General features: G+C 40.1%; 3 protein-coding genes across 3 annotated transcripts; 2 read left to right on the forward strand and 1 right to left on the reverse strand.

Annotated features, from left to right (window-relative positions):
• Positions 1–2,590: 2,590 nt before the first annotated feature.
• Positions 2,591–4,864, forward strand: GCK72_000312 (uncharacterized protein; the record flags this gene model as incomplete). Its single annotated transcript, XM_053722409.1, has 2 exons — positions 2,591–2,927; positions 3,783–4,864. 2 exons carry the CDS (start codon positions 2,591–2,593, stop codon positions 4,862–4,864), a joined length of 1,419 nt encoding a protein of 472 aa, XP_053591054.1.
• A 1,002-nt stretch (positions 4,865–5,866) lies between these two features.
• On the forward strand, positions 5,867–12,432 carry GCK72_000313 (uncharacterized protein; the record flags this gene model as incomplete). Its single annotated transcript, XM_053722410.1, has 18 exons — positions 5,867–5,987; positions 6,059–6,257; positions 6,829–6,942; positions 6,992–7,081; positions 7,127–7,298; positions 7,348–7,474; positions 7,925–8,004; positions 8,056–8,130; positions 8,332–8,495; positions 8,544–8,649; positions 8,701–8,817; positions 10,624–10,723; positions 10,769–10,911; positions 10,962–11,092; positions 11,140–11,266; positions 11,720–11,968; positions 12,016–12,142; positions 12,191–12,432. 18 exons carry the CDS (start codon positions 5,867–5,869, stop codon positions 12,430–12,432), a joined length of 2,484 nt encoding a protein of 827 aa, XP_053591055.1.
• Positions 12,433–13,022: 590 nt separating this feature from the next.
• On the reverse strand, positions 13,023–15,710 carry GCK72_000314 (uncharacterized protein; the record flags this gene model as incomplete). Its single annotated transcript, XM_003099197.2, has 5 exons — positions 13,023–13,342; positions 13,472–13,624; positions 14,376–14,792; positions 15,510–15,581; positions 15,629–15,710. The coding sequence occupies 5 exons, from the start codon at positions 15,708–15,710 to the stop codon at positions 13,023–13,025; spliced, it is 1,044 nt and encodes a 347-aa protein (XP_003099245.2).
• Between the last annotated feature and the right edge of the window lie 220 nt (positions 15,711–15,930).

Raw genomic sequence — 15,930 nt, forward strand, 5'->3', positions numbered from 1 at the left:
CTAGTTGAAGAAGCCTATAAAAGCAGACTAGACGATGAAACTAGACCGTAAGCCTAGAGCCTAGAACATTAGACTACACCGGGAGACTAGGGACCGACTATAACAGGTACTGGCTTAGAGACCGTAAGAAAAGGAGAAATGGGTTCCCAAAAAATGAAAGTCTTGGGGTAAAGACACGGAAAGACTATATGAATATATGAAAATGAGAGAAGAAGGAGAACCAACCGACGATCTATGACGACCGACTGAAGACGAATGAATGGTTAGGATTGCCTCATGAAGGCGTGAGCAAGTGGGCGGGGCGTAGAATGCACCCGTCTACGTATAGAGATCATGGTGAAAACCTATACCACCACGTGGACTCTTACTAATCCATGTAGACATATTCAAAAATTTAGATAGCGGAACACACAATGTACCAAGTATCGAAACATATTCCTCATTGATAGAGGGTACACGATGTGCCAAGTATAAATCGGATGGGTCCCTCTGGGAAGATAGAAGAGTGTATTCCAGATTCTTTGATAGTGGCGGTGTGTCGGTGAGATCAAAGGGTGCAGTATACTAGGTAGTAGGCTTCGATCGGCCCTGGCCAATCAAGAGTTTCAGAAGAACAATTCTCTGGAAAAAAGCAACAACCGTAGTATAAAACTTTTACGGTAGAGAGCCGCCGTAAATCGAAATTCCGCAACGAGACCCACTCCGCGTCACCGGGCCGAATTTTGAGCGAGCTGGGTAATAGTGTGGTACAAAATGGAACATAACGGAATAAAATTTTTCAAAATTGTACTGGTTAGGTAGATCAAACGTAAATCTTCATTTTTTCTGTTCACAACTTTTTGATAGCTTTGCAGGTTCTCAAGATATGTTTCTTTAAAGTTTGCGGTGCCAGAAGGATTGAGGCGCGCGTGAAGAGGAGGGCATGCTACCTGCAGTCTTCGAAGCCTTGTATCTCAAAAGTGTGAAAAGCTATCAAAAAGTTGTCAACTACAAAAATGAAGATCCAGATTTGATCTACCTTATCAACAGAGATCTTCAAAAACTGACAAAACTCACTTTTTTAAACAAATCTTTTCAGATAAGTGGTTTTTTTTTCGGTTGTGTTCCATTTTGTACCACACTATTTGTAACAATTTTGGCTTTTTTCCAGATAGTCATTATAACTTTCACTGAAAACCATAAGTGACCAGGATCAATATCTAGTATACCGTACCCTTTGATCTCACCGACACACCGCCACTATCCAAAGTACAGTATACTGTCGGTTAGGGATCAAAGAATCTGGAATACACTCCTCAATCCTCCCAGAGGGACTCATTGGGTACTTGGTACATCGTGTGCCCTCTGTCAATGTGGTCTTCTGAATATGTCCACGTGGATACTTGGCACATCATGTGTCTGGATTTTTGATCATGTGTCCACGTGGTGGAATCAGAATTTCCACGTCTTCAGCTTCCCAATCTACCAATTTTCAATATTGACTCTCCCGCACTGCCCAACCTCATTCCCGTTTTCCCATGGGATCGCTACGTGGACAGGTGTATTCTTGGCCCCGCCCACTTGCTCACGCCTTCATGAGGCAATCCTAACCATTCATTCGTCTTCAGTCGGTACTCCTTCTCTCATTTTGATATTCATATAGTCTCTTCCTTGTCTTTACCCAAGACCCGACACTATTTCACATTTTTCCCTTTCTTACGGTATCTAAGCCAGTAGTCTCCTGAAGCCATCCCCGTATCTCCCTGTTCAATTCTGGCAATGTCCCCCATAACTACCGTATACCTCTTCCTTTGATCTCCCCGACCCCAATAACTAGTTTAGGGTGTATACTTTTAGTCGGTTGCTCAGATATCACAATTTTAGTATCTTCCTGGATACGGTATTCTTATCCATTTAAAGTTGTTTAGTCCTTTTTTTGATGAGTGTGATAGCGTCCTGAATAGGGGAATTTCAAAATTTTGAGTCTCAAAAAATTGAAGTTTTCACTTAAGTTACCAAAAAACGCAAAAAACTTTATCTTCCTATTATTCCGTGAAAAACTAGAAATTTCTGCTTTTTGAAACTTTAAATTGAAAGGCTTTGGCCAATTTTTTGTAGTTCAGCTTTTTTAACGCAAAAAGTTTTTCTGTACTTTTTCCGCCAAAATCAAAAATTCCTCATTTTTTCTTGTCTTTCAAACTAAATACGTCTAATTTGGTTCAATTTTTGAGAGTATTTTTTTTGAAAACCTCAATTGCCGTTACTAGCACATTTAGGATTTTACAACTGCACTCCCCTAAAACCCTCAAAAAAAGTTTTTCTTGAGACTCTCCCCCATCGATAAGTTTCGGTAGAGCGCGGTTGCAAACTTTGAAATTTCCAATTTTCCCTTGAATTCAGTTTCCAATCAATTCTAAAGTCCTTTTTTCGTGGTGCACATGAAAAACGTTAAGTTTTTTTTACTTTAAAATTTTCCAAAAACAGGACTTGTGGAATTCTGGTGCATTTCTATACACTTTTCTCTTCCAATCTTTGCTTATTCTTATAATTATTTCTCTTATTTTTGACACTGTTGCTCATCGTAATTATATTTCAGCTCTTCATCCCCGGAATGTCCCAGCCCTCCACGCCAACCAAGCAGAAAATCTGGATTTTCTGTCGAGTTCGAGATTGTTATGTTTTGGAACGGGCGGTCCGTACGGAGAGCAATGAACTGGACCCCAATGGAATGGATTCAGATGAAGAAGTGGAATCGAGCAGACTGGAGACGAAGGCGGAAGTCATGGAGAGATTAGGAGGAGAATCGAGAGCACCGCCACCTGCTCCGATGAAGAAGAAGGCGGCGAGTCGATTGTCGTTGAGGGAAAGAGAAGAGCAGAAGAGAAGGTCGGCAGAGAAGAAGAAGGAAGAGGAGGAGCCACAAGGGGCACTTGTTTACGAGATGGGAGGTAAGTGTGAGTCGCTACGCAGCGAAAGTTTTCCGCTTAGACACTGCTAAGTTATAGACTGAGTATCCACTAGTTGAGTCGCTACGCCGGAATAATCTGATGCCGCTAAGCGCGAAAAACTTTTAAAAATCGCAAAATTTTTTAAAATCGCAAAAAGACTTTAAAATCACAAAATCCGTTAAAATTGCAAAAAAAAATTTAAAATTGCGGAAAAAAACTTTAAAAATAGCAAAAATCCCTAAAATTCGCAAAAAAAAACCTTTAAATCCCAAAAACCTTTAAAATTAGCAAAAAAAAAACCTTTAAAATCGCAAAAAAAAACCATTAAACTTGCAAAAAACTGTTAAAATCGCGGAAAAAAAACTTTAAAATCCCAAAAACCTTTAAAATTGCAAAAAACCTTTAAAATCCCATATAATCTTTAAAATTGCAAGAAAAAACTTTTAAAATCGCAAAAAACCTTAAAAGGCAAAAAAAAACGTTAAATAAGTCGCTACGCAGCAAAATGTTAGTACGTCGCTATCTTAGTCTTGTTAGAGCGCACTTGCTTACTTATGGGATTTTTGAAAAACTTACTGTCTTACGTGATACACAGTGAGTGGTCTAAACGATTCTCCATGATTTCGCTAGAGCCTTGAAATATTAAAACTAGTTGAGTCGCTACGCAGTGTCCACTTTGACGTAAGACCCTTACTACCACTTTTTAATGAAATTCGAGTCGCTACGCAGCGAAATTTTAGTACTTCTCTACTAAGATCACATTTCCTGACTTTTACTGCCTAAACCGATGTTTAGCGCTTTAAGGAAATTCTTTGAGTCGCTACGCAGAAAAAATTATCGATTTTTTGTTTGCAGGACTACTGTCCCCACTCACCGACGAACACTACGATGCACAGGACCCGAGGAGTGCGATGGAGCAACTTTTCACCGACGTCGAACCGATAGGAAAAGGAAATTTCGGTGAAGTTTATAGGGGAAAATATAAGGGGGATAAGGGGAAATGGTATGCGATCAAAAAATCTCTAACAACCGATTCGGGTAAGGCGGTGAAAGAGGTGAAAGGTTTCCAGCAGATCCCTCCAAATAAATATATCACGGAGTACGTGTCCGGGTGGTTGGATAGAGGTCTCGTCTATATTCAGACCGAGTTGTGTGAGATGTCATTGCTGGCATACTGTAGAAACGGTCTGGAAGAAGACGAGATCTGGAAAGTCTTAGTACAAGTAGTACTGGGGCTCCGGCATCTCCATACCTCCGGATTCTGCCATAATGACCTAAAACCAGATAATATATTGGTAAAGGATACGGTAATTAAGATTGCAGATTTCGGTTTGGTCAGCCGAGTGAATGAGGAGTGGTGTGCCGGAGATGAGGGGGATTCTAGGTATCTTGCACCGGAGGTATTTTCTCAGAAAGTGTTCACAACTGCAGGAGATGTCTTTGCTGCTGGAATGAGTCTGTTGGAGATCACAACAGGACTCCATATGCCTCCACAGGGCGACGTGAGAAATATTCTGATTGGTGGTCGCACGCCATCCAGATTCTTCCATGGGCGGTCTATAGACTTACGGGAAATTATTGAGTCAATGATTCGGAGGAATCCAGAGGCTCGTCCATCTGCCTGGGAGCTCTTGGAGCATCCAATAGTGAAAAGTTATAAGGATTCAAAAGATGAAGTTTCAGGTGAGCATCCATGGACACCAGCGACATCTACTTTATCTGAAAATTATCGTCTACGTCGGAAGAAATCCAGAATGCCGCCACCACCATCTGCAGACGAGACGCCGAAAAGAAGGGTTAAAGTACGCCAGGAGGAAGATAAGGAAAATGAGGATCGACTCTTCATGGCTCGTGTGCGGGCCAAAAATGGACTTTTTGCCGAAGAAGAACATTGCGAGTCAGAGGAGGACAAATATTTTATCGCAGATATTGTTTAAGTTTAAATTTTTAATTGCATCGGATTTTGTATGAGATAGATAGTTTAATATGAAAACCATGGTATTTTTTCGAATTAAAGTTTTAATTGCATTAATTGCCCAACAACAGAGAGAATAAATATTATATAAACTTCAAAATGTGTTTTTTGCTCTTTTTTCTTATATTTCAGGTCTTCTAAATGATGAAAATTACTCTACTTTTGACAGCACCTCTTGCAACCAGATAATAGTCAAATTGATTTAAATTATTATGGTTATATGGATAAAACATAGAACTTCAGTTTTGCAGTTGACAATTTTTTGATAGCTATTCATGCTTTTGAGATACGCGTCTTTAAAGATTGAGGTGCGAGAGAGCGTGAGACGCAGAGAAGCGAGACAAAAACAAAAAATCTTGAAAACCCAAAAAATCGATAAGGAAAAACGTTCAGTCTAGCAGAAAAACCTTTTTTCTTAAATTTTCCTAAGCGGAGACCAATTTTTTTTCTGAATTTTGAAGAAGTTACGTGAAAAGTAATCAATTTTGAATGTCTATATCGAAATAGTGTGTCGACGGATTGTTTTGAATTTATACTTGTTTTATAGATCAAACCAAGATCTTCATTTTTGCAGTTGACAACTTTTTGAGAGCTCCGCGCAATTTTGAGATATGAACGCTTTAAGATTGAAAAACGAGAGAGCGTGCCAAACGAGGAGGGTGTCTCGCTTCTCTGCGTCTCTCTTCCCACAGCTGCGCCTCTCGACTGGGGAACCGCCTATCTTTGAAGGCGCATATCTCAAAAGTGGGCGGAGCTACCAAAAAGTTGTCAACTACAATAATGTAGTCCTAGAGTTGATCTACACAGCCAATAAAAATTTGTTACAATTCAACTTAACAAGGGCGTTGTGACACGCTTTAAAAACTGTCTATTTTTTATTTCTTTTCACCGTGACCCTTAAGTTATTTTCCTACAATTTTTCTTTAGTCTTCTGATTTTTTTTTCATTTATTTCCTTTTCAAAAATGCATAAAATCCTATGGAACAAGAAGTCAAAACCAATTTTCTTTCGGATTCTCGTCTACGGTATCCTTTTTCAAATCATTTTCATGTTGTTCGTCTACAAAACTGAAGATCAGAAGGAAGGTTAGTCCCGTAGAGTTTTCTAGGCCATCACTAGCGAAAGTTAGGCCACCGTGGCAAATGTTTAGTTTTAGAACCACTATTCCATGAATACGACTCCACCAACAACTATATGAATGTCTGTTCCCTGCCGGTTTATGATTATTGGCACCCAAGCATAAAATATGAGGTTGTAGATCAAAAATCGATCGATAATTGTCCTACAGAGCCATTGACGGAATTGGTGAATGGGACATGGAGGATATTGGAGAAGGGGATGAACTGCTCGGCGAGGTAAAAAAATATTGATTGAAAAGTGAAAAATATTTAGTTTTGAGAGCGTGTCACAACGCCATTTTTAAGTCGAAATGTTTCAAATTTATATTTGTTGTGTAGATCAAATCTAGGGTTACATTTTTGTAGTTGAAAGTTTTTTGATAGCGCTTCACGCTTTTGAGATACGCGCCTTTAAAGATAGTCACCAGAAATACGGCGAGAGCAAGAGTGGGGAGAGACGCAGAGAAGCGAGACACCCTCCTCGTTTCGCATGCTCTCTCGTCTCCTCCTGCTGGTGGTTGGCTGCAAAGTTTGAGCGTTCATATCTCAAAAGCGTGAGGAGCTATCAAAAAGTTGTCAACTACAAAAATGAAGATCTAGATTTGGTCTACAAAATAAGCATCAATTCAAATTGATCCGACCACACACTATTTCGATACAAGCCTTCAAAGTTGGGAAATTTTCACATAATTTCTTCAAATTAAAAAAAACTATCTCCACTTGAGAAATTTTTTAAAACTATTTTCACCAGGTCGTTTCATTTTTTTTATTTCAAGGTGTCTCGGTTTCGAAACGTCCCTCCTTTCAGATGTCTTTCCACGGCCACCTGGCTGCCACCTGGACCAGTCGAATGCGAATTCGTGGAAGCCGTCTGCTGGGAAGATTCCACTGAAATCTATCGATTTTTACACTGCCAAATTATGTAGATCACAACCTAAACCTATAGATCAAAATCTCAACCTTATTTTCAGAAAACCAAAAATACCTCCGAAATTCCCAGAAAACCCACCGAATGTCTTCGTGTTCCTCGTTGACTCTTTAAGTACAGGCGCTGCTAAACGGTAAGTGATGCAAGTGCGCTCCACCGGACATCTCAGATTCTCCAGATCCCTCCCAAAAACCCTCTCCACCTTATCCTCTCGGTTAGAAGCCGTAGAATTCCCGTTTGTGAATAAAATCGGCGAGAATAGCTCGGCTAATAAAATGGTTTTGTGGTTCGGTGTGTCTGTGAGTCCTGATGTCTCGATATTAGAAGAATTTAAGGATCATGGTTATATGGTATTCAAGTGGTTACTGTAAGACTCTAAAATTTTTATCCCAATTTCAGACTTTACATGTAGATGATGAAAATCATCAAAAAGGGTTCAAAGCTCATCATTATTTAAATTTGAATAATGGATTCTGTCCTAATCAGGTTGAGAACTATTTCAAGGCGTTTTTAGAAGCTTATAAAGGTAGGTCCACGCAAAAAAAGTGTCAAAACCCCAACCAAATCCGACTAAATTGGTACCATTCGACTTGTTAAAAAATGCAAAAAATATTAAGCCTAGGTGGGGGTCGAACCCTGGATGCCAGATTACTGGTCTATCTCCTTACCAGGTAGACCAGAGGGGCGAAGAGGTGGCGCAGCGGCGAAGATAGTGATGAAGGTGGTGGTGGCGCGCCTCTCTTCCTCCGCCACCACCCTTAACACTATCCTTGCTGCCGCGCCGCCGGCTCGCTCTCATAGTCTACCTGGTAAGGAGATAGGCCAGTAATCTAAGGATCCGGGGTTCGACCCCCACCTAGTGTAATTATTTTTTGCATTCTTTAACAATTCAAATGGTACGAGTTTCGTCGGATTTGGATGGGTTTATAGCACTTTTTGACACATTTTGGTATGCAAATTTCGCTTTTTTTTACAGGACCACCCAAATTTGCATGGCTCTCCCTTACAAAATCCGATGACTCTATACTGAAACTCATCGAAAATAATTTAGAAACGGTAACGCCTAAAGAAAAAACTCCTCAAGTCAATCCTCAAGTCAATTTTCAGCTCCAAAACTCATTTTTCATATTCATGGGTGCTCAGGGTACTCAGGGTCTGAACTCGGATTCTGAAATTGGTAGTGTGGAGGCAAATAATCCATTTTTATCGATTTCTATCCCAAAACCGTTTCGTCGAAAAAATCCAGCGGTTCTGGAAATAATGAGACAAAACTCGCGAAAACTTCAGACTCATTTCGATACGAGAGCCACGATTTTGGATATTTTGAAGGCTTGTCAAATTTTGGTGGCCGTGGCCTAGAAATTTCTCTTCCACTTATTACAGTACCAACCAGCCGACTCCTTCAACAACCGTACTCTTCTGGAAATTTCCGGTGAACGCGGTCACTCATATCTCCGTCGTCAACCATCACTTCCGAGAACTTGCGGACGTCTTCCGATTCAACCGGAGTACTGTATTTGTCAAGTGGAGAAGGTTCCGGTAGTGGAGTAGGTGGAAAGTGCGCTCTATTGAGAATATCACTTTCCTCGTTACAGTGAAAATCTGCGGAATGGATTTGGAAATCTACTCGTAAATCAAATGAACGATTTGTTGGATAGATCAAATTTAACCGCGATTTGTGAGAAATTTGAGTTGAGGAAGGTAGATGAGCAAATGCGCTCCAGTGAACTTTTCTATTTGTTTTGAATTCAGACCCTCTCCCTACTACACCATGGCCATATAAACCCATCCGACACCAATCATTCATATGATCTCACTATTCTTACTGACTTTGCTCAATTCAAGACTATTCTCACGCAAAACAAGAATGTAGATCAAATTTTGTTTGGGAAAATTCTATATGGAGAAGCTGGAGACTGTACAAGCCACCACGACCTATGTATCTGCAAGAACATATCATTTTCGAAAAAGTGGATGAGAAATTGGAGTGTTTTTAAATAAAATAATGCTTCAAATGCAATAATTTTTATACCGAAATTCTCAGAAAAGAATGCAAAAATTATTTGGTGCAGGGTGGGGTCGAACCCTGGATGTGAGATTACTGGTCAGATATTCTACCGGGTACACAGGTGAACCGCGATGTATCCTATATGTGATCGCGCGGTGGCGTATATGCAGCTAGAAAGAACCAGGGTTGTGTCCTATATGTGTCCATATGGATCCACGCGCGGTCGGCCGAAAACGTGTGGCGCATATGGATCGTATATGGATCGTATATGGATCGCATATCAGCATTAATTCTACCAACCGTATTTGATTGATTATTGTATATGAAACACTAGAAAGGCCCAATTCATTGTTGTGATTGTTATATAATGCTATCATGTTGTTTCACTTTTATTTTTTCCAACTTGTTCACTTTCCATTTCTCGGACTTATACATTTTCTCCATTTTTCTCGAAGTTCTTTATTTTTTTTAACAGATAATGGCAATACTTCGTGAAAATTTTAAAACTCCACACAATTTATATAAAAAATGATAAGTTAGTTTGACGGTTATAAAACAATTTTCGAGCTTTTCTTTGAACTTTGACAGAATATGACACCAGCTGGTATACCCGTCGATGAAAATCGAAGTCCGGTATTTTGACTTTACTTCGGTAGGACAAATACTTACCTTCTTACCTTTAAATCCACCTGAAAACTATAATTTCTTATCATAACGAAGTAAAGAAAAACACAAGACTTGGATTTCTCAACATAAAGTGAAACTCAAAGTTTCTTGAGAAAACGACAAGTTTTCTATTGAAAAAATAAGTCTCCCTAAATTTAATTAACTTTCATTTTATATTTGAAGTTAGCCATTATCTGTTTTGTGCAAAAAGAATGAAGAAAATCGGTGAAAAACTTCGAGAAACAGAGAAAATGGGCCCGGACTTATAGAAAATATTGTTGCGTCGATTTACGGTAAACAACACGCCCAGGCGTCATTCCGGAGTGTCGTTGCGGCGGCCGGCCGCTAGGCTGAAATATGGACCATATATGGAACGTATATGGATACTATATGCGCCCACGCGCGGCCAGTACACAGAAAAGACGACAGCACATATACGCCGCACGCGCGGTCCACGTTTCATTTGAGGACACATATAGGACGCTATATGCACACTTTCACATATAGGATCCATCGCGGTTCACCTGTGTAGGCTATCGGGGTGCAGCGGCGGCGAGCAGTTGGAGGTTGTGATAAAGGTGGTGGTGGCGGCGGCGCGTCGCCACCCTGCTCTTCGCCGTCGCCCTGCTTCCATGGTCTACCTGGTAAGGAGATAGACCAGTAATCTTGCATCCGGGGTTCGACCCCCACCTAGGCTTATTATTTTTTGCATTTTTTTACAAGTCGAATGGTACCAATTTTGTTGGATTTGGATGGGTTTTTGACACTTTTTGGTATAAAAATTGTGGAATTTTGACCTAGACATAACTGCTATCACGGTGGCCTCGAAGTCCTCGAATCGGTACTTTCAGTTTTTGTTTTGGCACGAGAAATTTCCAGAAAATTTTGTTTTCTAGAAGAAAAATTGAATAACCGGGTGCCCTCATTCTGTCCCAGCTTCCGGGGAACGCGAAACCAATACCAAATAGTTGTACACTCTTCTAGTTCCTTCTGGAATATAGATGTCATCGACAAATGTTTTCGTTCGATTTTTGATTTTTGGGATTATACTTCAAGTGGTGCTCCTAGTTTTGATCTACAAAAATTCCAAGGCGTTGAGATGTAAGTTTAGAGAAAAATTTGAGGGAAACCTTGTTTTTTTTTCAGATTCACTGTCTAATAATCAAACTCAATGTGATGATCTACTGAACGAATGGGATCCTGAAGTTCCGGTATTATTGATTGATTTGGATTTTTTGGAAAACTTGAAAAATCAGGATTGTCAATGGGATGAGACAAAGAGGGTAAAGGTGAGTAAATGTAGATTTACGGTGACTTGGGTAGATTTACGTGGATTTAGATTGGAGTCCACGTGAAGGGCAAAGACAGATCGATCATCGACACTACTCGATTCGATGTTGTGCTTTATAATAGTCCGGATGGAAAAGACTTTTTGGAATTCTATGAAGATGGGAAGAGAATTATTCCAAAGTATTGCCTTTTTCGTGTAAATAAACCAATAATTTTGAATTTTCCAGAAGATTCGAGACCCGTCAGGTCGGAAACTTTGAAGTTCCTACAAATATCCAAAGATTTATTGAATTCTACAAAAGATCAAAATTTGTGGAGTGTCTTGGTCTCGAAATGGACAGGGATACGTCAGAAGTGAGTAAAATGAATAAAAAATACATGAAAAATTGAACAAAAACTGAAATTTCTGTCTCTAAAAAATAAAAGACTTTGACAGTGTCTCTTGAAGTCAGTTTGACTTGACACATTTTGAATTTATATTCAATTGGTAGATCAAAACTAGCTCTACATTTTTGTAGTTTACCACTTTTTGATAGCTATTCACGCTTTTGAGATATACGCTTTTAAAGATAGCAAACTAGAAGCAATGAGAGGGAGAGAGGAGGGGAGAAGACGCAGAGAAGCTGGGCGCCCTCCTCGTTTCGCACGCTCTCTCGCCTCTAATCTTTAACGGCGCGTATCTCGAGACATAGAAGAGCTATCAAAAAATTGTCAACTTATAAAATGTGAGAAATTTCAAGCTCTATATTTTTGTAGTTAATATCTTTTTCATAGCCCTTCACTCTTTTGAGAAATATTGGTTTTTAGGAAATCCAACAAAACGGTACCACTTCCACCAGTATCCTTGCCCGGTTCCGAGATGAACTAATCGATATGGGGATGTACCCTTATTTAAACGGTGGCACACTACTCGGATGGTATCGTGAATGTACAGTAATCCCACATACCCTCGATTTGGATTTCTCGGTTTTCAAGGAGAACTACAATCCGGAGTACGCGGAGAAAGTATTGAGGAAGAATGAGTCTGCTTTCGATATGAGGAGAATGCTAGGGAAGGTTAGTGGGGATGGAAAAAATCAATAAATTATCTGAAATTTTTGTAGCTAGAAGACTCCCATGAGATCACAGTAGTTTCCAAGGAAGAAGGGCGGCCAGCAATCGATTTATTTGTAATGTATGACTATGTGGAGGATGGAAAAGTGATCTACCGTTATATTCCTGGGCTAGATAGTGAGAAAATTTTGAAACTTTCAAAAAAGTCATGAATTTCTATTTCAGACGATGGCACAAAATACAGATTCACCCATCTCCTCCTAGACCCCGCCTGCGCCGCTGAAATGCATGGTCATCTATTTTGGATTCTTTGTAATCCGATAGAACAGTTGAAGCATGAATACGGACCACTTTGGTATCGAGACCATCCAACTTCTTATTTTGCATGGAATCATTCGCCAAAGAATATCGTGGTCGCGGGGAACTTCACGGAAGAGGAAATGGAAAAGTATTATCTGCATTTTTAACTTGTTAACTCGAAAATTATTAATAAATTGCTTTCAAACGCGCTCCAATCGAATAATTTTTACACCAAAATGCTCACAAAAGAATGCAAAAATTATTTGGGGTGGGGTGGGGTCGAACCCGGGATGCAAGATTACTGGTCAGATATTCTACCGGGTAGGCTATCGGGGTGCGGCGGCGTCGAGAAAGTAGAGGTTATGATAAAGGTGGCGGTGGCGGCGCCACGTCGCCACCCTGCTCTTCGCCGTCGCCCTGCTTCCATGGTCTACCTGGTAAGGAAATAGACCAGTAATCTGGAATCCGGGGTTCGATTCCCACCTAGGCTTGTAATTTTTTGCATTTTTTAACAAGTCGACTGGTACCAATTTCGTCGGTTTCGGATGGGTTTTTGATACTTTTTGATCATTTTTCGGTTTTTGAAAAGTTTTTTGGAAGAAAAAAAAACACAATATTTGAACCCAATAAAGTTTATTAAGAAAGAGAAAGACCACATTTTTTCACAGAATAATCGAAAGACCAAACAAATAAATTAATGAATAAATAAGTTATATCAAAGAGAAGAAGAAGCTCCACATTTCCATATCCTCCAAAATTATCCAGCAGTGCAGAATCCGCATGTGAGTGGGCACTGGGTGCGCATAAGGCTCAAGTAGGCGGCGTTGGTGCAGAAGGCGCGACGGTTTGGACAGTCCGAGGTGCCGGTGGCGGCGTTGACTTGATCGACGCAAGTAGAAGAGACAGTGGTGGATGAGGTGCCGGTAGCGGTGACGGTGGAGCTGGAGGTACATCTTCCACAAGTTCTTGGGCACTGGACGGTCATTAAGTCGTAGTAGACAGAGTTGGTGCAGAGAGCAGCACGGGCGGCACAGTCGGACACTCCGGTTGTTGGGTTGACACGGTCGGCGCAGGTGGCTGAAAATTTTTCGTTTTTCCACGTTAAAAATAATTAAGCGACAAAAAAAAGCTAAGCCAATTAAGAAGCAGAAACAATTAAGCCTTAAGCAATTAAGCAAGCAGTAAGACAAAGCCACTGCCACTTACTAGTCGACGTGGCGGTGGTATTACACCTGCCGCACGTCACTGGACACTGCACAGTCATAATATTGTAATAGACCGCGTTATTGCAGAGAGCGGCACGGGCTGGACAGTCCGAGGTACCCGTGAGAGGGTTAGAACGGTCAGCACAGGTTGTGCCTGGAATTGTTGATAGGAAGAATAGTAAAAATGAGAAATTTTTCAAAAAATTTTTTTGGGATTTTAATTTTTGGATAACCTTTTTAGGGGTGTACGGCCTGGATTTTAAAAAATGTACAATTTTTCGAAATTTTTAGCAAAAACAGTCAAAAATCGTATTTAGTCGTCTTTTGGCTGAAAAATTCAAAAAAAATTTCAAAAAAATCAAAATTAAAATTTGTAAATTTTTTGCGGAAAATACCGTTAGACAACTTTTTTCCATAAAGTTTAATATTTTTGAGGGATATGATAGGTTTGGTCAAAAAAATTTTTAAGTCAAAATTTTTTACGTTCCCCTAAAAATTGTTTTTCCAAGTTTTTTACATTTTTTGGAAGTTTTTGGGTTTTTTGGGGATCCCGAATTATTGGAAACTGTGGATTTTTAGGTTTTTGATATAAATAGGGAATTCCAAGCTTTTTAAAATTCTAGGATGTGTTTAGCTCAAAAATATGTGCGAAAAAGTTTTTTTTTTCATATTTTTTGAGAATTTTCAAAAAAACACCTTGTTTAAGGGTTTTTTGACAAAAAATGGTGCGCAGAAATCAGAATTTAAAAAATATATAACATTTGGAAGCTTTGGGGCTCAAAAAATTGCGCGAATTTTTTTTTCAAGCAAATCTTTTATAATGGATTTTTTGACGGAAAATTAAGGATTTTCTGTAAGTGATTGTTATTAGGTAAAAAAATTCGGGAAAAAAAGTTTTGACTCACTAGTAGAAGTGGTAGTAGACGAAGTGGTGTTGCATCTACCGCAAGTTCTTGGGCACTGAGCGGTCATGACAGCGTAATAGGTGGAATCATTGCACAAAGCGGCACGAGCTGGACAGTCGGACACTCCAGTGGATGGGTTGACACGATCGACGCATGAAGTGCTCGTCGAGGTGGTAGAGCACCGTCCGCACGTTCTTGGACACTGTTGGGTCATGACGGCGTAGTAGGTGGCGTCGTTGCAAAGGGCGGCACGTGCTGGACAGTCAGAGACACCCGTCAACGGGTTAAGACGGTCGACACAAGTGGTCGTGGAGGTTACGGTAGCTGAGGCGGCGGTCGACGTGGAGGTGACGGTTACGGTGGATCCGTCGGCGTCGACTGTGGTTGGCACGACGGTGGTGGTGACAGCGGGGACGGCTGAAATAAGTAGTGGAATAAGTATAATCATGTCATGCCATGAGTGGCAAGGTTTAATTTAGCAATTTGGGTCCCGCCACGATAACTACAGTAACCCAATCACGTATTCTACTGTAACTTTGTCAGTTTTGACGCAATTTTTATAAAAAATGCATCATTAGATTTAGCGTTCTGAGACGCTTCGAATGAGTGTAACCATGACTAGCTTTGAAGAAATGTGTGTCCCGCCACGATAACTACAGTAACCCAATCACATTTTCTACAGTAACTTTGTGGGTCTTGCTCTAATTGCTACAAAAATTGTACCAATTGAATCACCGTTCTAAGACGTTTCTAATGAGTATAATTATACCTAGGTTTGAAGAAAATTGGGTCCCGCCACGATAACTACAGTAACCCAATCACGTATTCTACTGTAACTTTGTCAGTTTTGACGCAATTTTTATAAAAAATGCATCATTAGATTTAGCGTTCTGAGACGCTTCGAATGAGTGTAACCATGACTAGCTTTGAAGAAATGTGTGTCCCGCCACGATAACTACAGTAACCCAATCACCTTTTCTACAGTAACTTTGTGGGTCTTGCTCTAATTGCTACAAAAACTGTACCAATAGAATCACCGTTCTAAAACGCTTCTAATGAATATAATCATACCTAGGTTTGAAGCAAATTGGGTCCCGCCACGATAACTACAGTAACCCTATTTTAAAAACTTACTGGTTATAGGACAGCAAAATCCTGCATCCAAATCACAAACTTGTGTTTGACATGTTCCCACGCCGAAGCATGCTGAAAAAAATCGATTTTTTCTCGAAATTTTTTTTTCAACCACTTACGTCCTTCAGAAGCGGAGATGTCGCAAGTCTGCGAGTGAGCCAATGCGAAAAGTGCAAAAGAGAAGAAGAGGCGAGTGAACATATTGTTGTAGATCACAAAAGTGAGCTGATGAATTTTCTTGTGTATCCCATCCCTTATATACGTTTTGGAATGGCTAAAGGAGGCGGGAGGAGCTGTGCAAATAATTGTTGTATTCCAACTGCAACATTCCGATTTTGATGTCGAAACAAAAATGACCATTGTACTACTTGGATAAGGACAATAGTAGCATGGTTAAAGGAGAAGGTCCCGAGAAATTTTA

Source organism: Caenorhabditis remanei, chromosome I (assembly GCF_010183535.1).
Source record: "Caenorhabditis remanei strain PX506 chromosome I, whole genome shotgun sequence".
NCBI classification, from domain to species: Eukaryota; Metazoa; Nematoda; class Chromadorea; order Rhabditida; family Rhabditidae; genus Caenorhabditis; species Caenorhabditis remanei.